General features: G+C 46.4%; 1 protein-coding gene across 1 annotated transcript; it reads left to right on the top strand.

Moving 5' to 3' along the window:
* The first annotated feature begins 606 nt into the window (after positions 1-606).
* On the top strand, positions 607-4,489 carry LOC144940785 (uncharacterized). The gene is made up of 3 exons (XM_078867187.1): positions 607-734; positions 2,545-2,751; positions 3,201-4,489. Exons 2-3 carry the CDS (start codon positions 2,655-2,657, stop codon positions 4,205-4,207), a joined length of 1,104 nt encoding a protein of 367 aa, XP_078723313.1. The 5' UTR covers positions 607-734; positions 2,545-2,654; the 3' UTR covers positions 4,208-4,489.
* The last annotated feature ends 3,480 nt before the right edge of the window (positions 4,490-7,969 follow it).

Genomic DNA, 7,969 nt, shown 5'->3' with positions numbered 1-7,969 from the left:
GAAGTATGGTCAAATTACCCCTCCGTGTGGGAAGCCTTCATCCAGCAGCGAGTGGATTGACAAAGGGATGTAAACAATTATATTCGTTAGTAGCTTGTGGTATAATAACATTATAGGGGGCGAAATAACTTATGTAAGGAACAATACTGTAGTGTATGAAAATGATAACATTGGGCATTTTGCGCAAAATGAGAATTCTACTAATCAAGTAAAACGTGATGAACATGAAGCAAGGCTGTACGTGTCCGAGACAATATTAATTCTTATTTGTAGCGCCGTCAATCGCGACTAATCTCGCGTTTTTATATTATAATCTCGTCACGTGTCTCGTTGGCCGCTGCGTTAACCTACATTTTAACACCCAGCTTGTACCTCGGATAAACAAACAAAAAGCCAATTCATTACACTCCTCCTCCGCATGTATAATTAACGCAAGCATTAACCATTGTTGTCACAAGACGAATCGAATACAATCGTTGTTTTTGTCACGGGACTACTTTTCTTTGTATTGTTGGGCGTAGCTGCGGATGGACACGCATGTGTGTGTGTGCTGCGGCTCGGGTGGGCGGGGCGTGGGGGGGGGCGGCTTCTATATAAGGCAACGCCCGCGCACGCGCGCGTCACTTTCCCGCCCTTTTCCCCTTTTGCCATCAGATTTTGCCGCGATGGCCAACATCTAAGGCTGCGCCGTGACGCCGGAGCAGTGCACCTCGCACACCAGTTGCAAACATGACGTGAGTTCCGCGCAATGTTGCCACTACGATTGTGTTTATTCGTGCGGTGTTGATGCGATTTAAAAAAAAAAAAACTCGCGTTTATAATGCGACGGGAGTTGGGGGGGTTAATGGTCAAAAGTCTCGCATGGCGGTATCCCGACCAAAATCGTTTTTGCTATTCGGTGGTGGTGACCGAGCTAAGATTGTGTTGTCGAGTGAGAATTGTCGGTGTTTTAAGTTGTGAAACGTCTAAGTGGGTCACGGCGGTACACGTGTCCGTCGAGTCCGACCGCATTGACGTGGGGGGCGTTAAAATTCGGCGTCAAATGTATTACGTTCATAGGCGTGTTGCGAGTGTCGTCGTTATTAATAACAAGGCTTAGTAAGCCTTGTTTTATGTAGCGACTCGAGGCGACGTCGTTGTCTAGACACGACGTGGGGGGTGGAGGAGAGGGGGGTGCGAACGTCAACGAAGCGTGCGTCAAGATGGCGGGGAGCTTCCTGCTCGCTGTTGTTGTTGCTGTGAAGACGGCGACCCCAGCGGATTCCTCTTCCCCCGTGTCACCCACTCGCTCACGGTGTCCTTTAGCACTGATATCCAATGTGAAATAACCACTTGCCACCATCACCACCTTGTTGAATTATCTCGAGAGCCATTTCACGTGAAGGGGGTTGGTGGTGGGGTGAACCATTTTAGTCGCTTCGGCTAAAACGCGTGAGAATAATGGGTTAAATAAGAGGATAATCGAGTGTACTGCTGATCCCCCTAACGTTGTTGAGGTTACCATCGGAAGTTATTCGTGACGGAGAAGGAATCTAAACGGTTCTAAAGCGAGACTCCGAAATTTACTTTGGTTGTGATACTTTGAAATGGAGACCCGGGTTTTACCGATAATTTTTTTTATATATAGAGGGTTACTGGTGTAGTCCCAATCGGTAACGATGTTAGTCTTTACAATGTTGGTTAGAAAGGCCGCGTAACAAAAGCTCAAGTTGTCACCCAATGTGGGATCAAAACACTTGACAAGTTGGATGCAATCTCGCACCTCGAGCTTATAATGCCAAATTCCATCAATTCCCGTCACCCATGAACACATTCAACAGTCCACGATTGTTTTAACAGTGTACATGGTAACAACCCAATGGGGAAACTACCGAAGCGTAAACGCTCAACGACGGAGTCGTGTCGGGCAACTCCAGATTTCGTACGGCGCGAAAGAAGTTAAACATTTAACGGATTAGTGCGCCGTGGGATAAAGTATCAACCCATCCACATGCTTACACAAGTCGATGAAAATGTGAGTCAACTCGATATGGGAGGTGGGGGGGTGTGGAGAGCGGGTTCCCGATAATGTAGTTGTGATAATTCAGAGTTTTACTAGCACACGCAAAAACCCCCAGCGAATCTTAAAGAGCTGCGTTGTTTTGAAACACGTGGCTTCTTTTAAGGCAGCCATTTGGACCGTCGCCATTTCCCCATCACCTCTCCTTTGACGCGCCGCCCTGTCGCGTAGGGGGGTGGTGATGGCTATTGGCTGTCAGCCGGCTCTTGGTTGGCTTCTCCCCGTGACCACGTGTTTGGTGGATCAAGTGGCTTTGCCGTGTTTGTAAACTGAGAATTCGCCTCTGTGCGCGGGCTTGTCTCATACGAAATTGAAGGCGACGTTGGCGAATATTTTAAAAGTCGTTTAATTTGTTGCCTATGGACTGTGTTTTTTAATGCGTGTGTGTAACGTTTGGTTTTGGTAATTTTTCCCCTCCAGGTAAAGTTTTATTCCAAACCTTTTCGACGAGTCCTAACAAAATGCGTGTGTCATTGTCATTGCAGGTCTCTCGATGCATACACCGACGACAGGCTTGCTGCTTTAGACAGCATAAAGATCTTCCATGCTTCGTCACTAAAATCTCCTGAAATTCATCACGAGAAAAGATACAGAAATGATGGCGGAGAACACAACAGCTTTGCCCGCGGAGATATTCCAGGGCCACCGTGGGTCGCCCTTGGAGATGGCTGACGACCCCTTGTCTGGACTCGGTGCGTGCGTTTTTATCGGCCACCCCCATTCCATCCCGGTTCTACCACATTCCTTTATTTCTTTTTTTTTGTTCAGGGTGGGGTGAGTCGGGCCAAAAACATTTGAATGACGTCATTGGTGTTTGCAAACGGCCACTGAAGCCCCATGCAGTGTTAAATCGTATTTGTTGATTAGGAATACACGTTTACAGTACTGTAATTGTTTTTCACACAGGTAAAAATGAGATTGTCCTTGAATGCATTGGAGGCCTTGGATATGTTTTCCATATTTACATTCATGTGGCAGATTACATTTTCCTGCGTTCTAAATAATACACCTGAGCCACAGACCTATGAAATAAGCACTTTTACAGAGCATACAACTACAAGTAAAGATTGTGTTTCCATCAGTTGTCAATCACATTTTTCGCGTGTATGGGATTTAAACTTTTTTTTGTGCTCTTCCACAGTGGTTGACTTTGGACAGCCTGAATGGACAATGGACTTGGACTTCTTGCTTGAGGCAGAGACTGATCATCTGTCGTTCGCAAAGGAGACGGGTCTCTTCCATTCTGGCGGCCTCTGTTTGGACCAGAACCTGGGCCTGACCGATCCAAAAGCAGAGCCCCTGAACCAGCAGCCTGGGTTTGGTCTAGACAATATGCACCACGAGTCCATTCTTGACATTGGGGATCCTCAGCAAAGCTTATTTAAAATGCAATTTGACACATACCTTCTTCAAAATGATAATTTGCCCACGATAGAACTATTCGATATTGAGGCTAACCTGGGTTCATCCGAGTCTTCAGCCTGTATGCAGTCACCATGCTCTCCTTGCTCTTCAAGCTCTCTCGGCTCTGATCAGGTGGCGCCTTGCACGCCTCCGATTTCGCCCATTTTGTCCCCATCTTCAGAGTACTGCACTGATGGGGACAGCCCATGTGAAAGTGTACCCCAAGAGATTCTACTTGTAATTAAAGAGCCCGCAGCACCAGATTTTGATTTTGAGATGTCCTACTTGACAGAGAGTGAGGCAAGCCCTGAACACACCTCTGCTGAAGAAGGCGAAAGCTTTGACTCCAAAGATGAAGTCAAAGTGGAAGTTGTCGTGCCACGTGCGGAGACGACACCCAAAAAGTGCAGGCGCACGCCATACAGCGGCATGCCTAAGCGCGGCGGCGGCCACGCTTTCCCCAAAGTTAAGTTGGTCTCCGATTCCTGCCCGTCGTCCCCCGAGGCGAGCGATTCGCCTGCGGGCGAGGGCAGGTTTCAGAAAAAGAAGGATCAGAACAAGACGGCCGCAACGCGCTACCGGCAGAAAAAGAAACAAGAACTTGAAATTCTGCAGGTCGAGCGAGATAAGCTTGAAGACCGTAACCGTACGCTCAATGAAAAAGCCGACTCGTTGAGTCGAGAAATTAAATACCTGAGAGATCTAATGGCTGAAATTCAGATGGCCCGTAGCCTCAAAAAATGATTAGTTTTTTTCGTTCTGGTTTTTTAAAATGTAGTTGCAACTATTTAATACAATCATAATCGGTTTTTCCAACACTGGCAATGTCATTATAACCATTTTATGTTTAGCTTTAGAGTAGTGATTGCGCTTGGTGTATTTCGGCACTTAGTTTATAAACTGGGGGCGCTCTTGATGTTGCGTTGTCTTGGCTAGCTTTGTGTATTTATGCATTTTTATTCGTCTTCGAAAAAAATAGTGTGGTGTCATTGATCTATCCTGTCAATAAAATTGGCCCTGACCTAATGCTTGTTTACATTGTGTTTATATGTTAAATATCACTTGATTTGCAAGCACAATTTTTAATTCTTTAACCAGAATTAAATTTATGTAAACGCCCTCACTGCACCCTAAGCTATACTTAATATTGTGCTTTTAGGCTTTGCATTCTGAATAATATATTTCATGAAGGGAGTAAATGCATACGCATAGATTGTCATAGTTTTTAAGCGTAAGCTGTCCAGATTGGTGACGGGTGGCACAGTACATCGCTGGTGCAGCAGCAATGTTCGCATTGGGACTTGGAAATAAAGTAGGTAAGGCCTTCAGTAACTGGTAAGTACTGTACAGTACACTGGATATGAAATCCAGGTCACCGGTTCCATTTCACCTTTAATTGCGGCAGTTAAAAAGGCATCCCTGCACCAAAAAAGCTCGTGAAAGTGCTTTACATTCAGAGAGCATGAGTATAAACGGGGATTGATGTGACATGAATTAGCTTTACTCGTGTGCTTAAACGTAGGAAAATTACACTTATGGAATGCTTTAGAGACTGGAAACAATTTAGAGGCGAATGAAAGACAGCAATAGAACCCACGGCTGTGAAACTTGAACTTTGTTCTGCCCATTCTTCTAACGAGAGCACATTGACACAGAAAGGGGTAAACCAACGAAAACTCGATCTTACTCGGGCCGCCATTCACAACACAAGGCCTCACAGAGCTTAAGTTACAGAATAGGACCCAACCTTTCACAAACATAGCTGAATAAAGCATCGGTTAAACATCCTCAGGGCATTATTTAATTACAGTTCCAACAGTACATATAATAAAGACAAAGATGCCCCGTATAGGCATGGACTTTCGGGGCAAGGTGCAGTTAGCGAGCACCTATTTGAAGACCGGCATGGTACACGAGGGAAGCGGGTGGCCAGCACCACGCCCGGCCACCTTTGTCTTCCGAGTGACGATGTCTACACATCGCACAAGGTACAGTCAGCATTTGATGCTGAGTTCTCGGTGGGGAGGGGGGTCTAAGACTGGTTCAGATGTTCGTCATTGGTGTTGGGGGCCGTCCATAAATGACGTCACGCAATTTCGGACGATTTTTGACCCCCCCCCACCTCGTCACACGGCGTCACAAAAGTCAGACCCCTCCCTCAAATATGACGTCACAAAGCTCTGCCCCCCCCCCCCCAAAATAAAACATGCTTCAAATCGCTTTAAACTATTGTCATTGTAGTGCGTATTTAATGTGGCACTGCACTCTGATGTTGTAGGAGAAAACATTGATTAAAAAGTATATTTAATTAAGTAGAACGTGTTGTCTATATTTATTTAAAGTTGCGCATTTTGATGTGACGCCACATTTCTAACCCCCCCCCCCCCATGTCACATCGTCACAAATGTCTGACCCCCCTAGGTGCGTGACGTCATTTATGGACGGCCCCTTGGCCGCCAGCACGGAACCGAAGTCTGCTTGCACGGACGGTCACTATCGATTCTGGCCACTAGGTGGCTACGGAGGCTCTTGAGCTTTGTGATGACACACCAGGCAAATGAGCACACAAACCTGCTCAGTGTAAAATACATATTTGCTGCGTGTTGCAGGTATTTAAAAACGTGTTGCCATCGATCTGGAGCGCCTTACGTGTTCATTTAGAACGTGTGAATATACGAGAGGAGCACAGACGTCACGCCACTCGTGTGGGTCTTTGAACATCTTTCGCAAGCCGCCGAGACGGATCTCCGTTGAGAAAGGAAGAGAGGCCGGTCAGCACTTTTCAAATTGACTGTCTAAAGGCAATTGAAACGCACGTGCCCACGATGCCAGCAGCTCGTCTGTGGCAGAAATATTTGGAGGACAAACCCATCGTGGACCTGCAGTGTGAACTTTGTAAAGGCTGGGAGGGAGACGCTGTGTGTGTGTGTGTGCGCGCCAGATGGATTGAAGGCTTCAATTGGGGGGTCCTGACTGTGGGGCTGGTGATTACGCCGGCACTTTGGTCAGAATCCCACCCCCGCCCACCCCACACAATGCCGCACGCCTCAAACCTGTAAACAGAGGTATGGCAATGCCATCCATTCATTTCTCCCAGCAAAAATGTTGCTAAAAAACGTCAACGTGAATATCGGCGGAATGGATTCTGATACACGTTTTTTTTACATTTATCCGACAAACATTTAAATCGTAACATTGGGTCACTTGTCTTGGATAATTCCAAGGGGGTGGGGTTAGTAAAGAGCTTTATAATAATCATTACATATTCAGCCAGTTTATCCACTTCTGGATGAGGTCGTCCAAACACCATGTCAGCCGTGGGGCTTGTTTGACCATACTTCACCAGTGCGCATCAGGGTGGCTCTTGGACAGGTTCAGGTAACCACTCACCACTCATGCCAGCTGTGGCAGTGAATGGAACTCCGGTTGCAGGGTTCATAGCGCAGTGCGATAACCACTGCTGCTTGACATACACAGTCGTAAAGATTTACGATCACCTTCAAACAGGCGTGGGGAACGTCCGGCCCTGTGGGCCGTATAAGGCCCGCAAAATTATTTCAGTCTGGCCCTGCCAAGGCAACCGCAGGCGGGACTCGAAATTCAATAAATCTAGGCGCAAACCTGGAAAAGCGTTTGCGAGTAGCAACACCATCAACACCAGCTAACATCACACGCCTCGCCAAAGAGAAGCAGTCCCAGCCATCACATTAGGGGTGAGTGAATTAAATATTTGACCAAATATAACGAGCTAATTTTTAAGTTGATAATTTTGTATGGCCCGCGAATGATGTTATAAATATCCAAATGGGCCTTGGCAGAAAAAAAGGTTCCCCACTCCTGCCTTAAAACAATCTCCTGAGTTTCCTAGAAATCACGACTACACACTTTGTGTCGTGACTATTATTTTTGCGAACACGCAGATTTTTCGCAGGCAATATTATTACGATTCACGATAGATTTATTTTGGGCTAGGCTACGTGAAGATCTGACCAAATTTGTGTGCTTAATAATAATGCTAATTTGTAACTCGCAACAATTTTCACTTGCCCCGAAGGCAGCAACCATGAGGCGCTCCACTACGCAACACAGCCAACACATATATACTGTATATGACGGTCTCAATCGCAAACGCTTAACGCGCCAATTATCGCTTCAACATAGCTCACCGCTAAATCGAGGAACAATTCTCAGAATCGACATTTGGCAGAACCGTTACATTTTGTTGTTTGAAACCCCTTCACTGCTTACTTATAGTTGTGACTATAATCGCGAGAAGTTGAGACCTCCTGGCTTTAGCTCAAGCCTTCTATTTCTCGAGAAATGCGCTCTTTAATCCCTGGCCACATACGTCAATAAGTGATTAGAGGTGGTGCACGTGTGCCGGTCGTGCGGCAGCAAAACGCTACGGGTCAAGAAGGCTGTATCCTGTAATCTGTGAAATCTCATCGCCTTATGTCAAGCCACAAGCATCTGCGGAGAAAGTGGCACAGATCACACACATCACAT

Source organism: Lampetra fluviatilis, chromosome 23, assembly GCF_964198595.1.
Source record: "Lampetra fluviatilis chromosome 23, kcLamFluv1.1, whole genome shotgun sequence".
Taxonomy (NCBI): domain Eukaryota; kingdom Metazoa; phylum Chordata; class Hyperoartia; order Petromyzontiformes; family Petromyzontidae; genus Lampetra; species Lampetra fluviatilis.
Note: the sequence above shows the minus strand (reverse complement) of the source record. Positions and strands in the feature narration are given on the sequence as shown.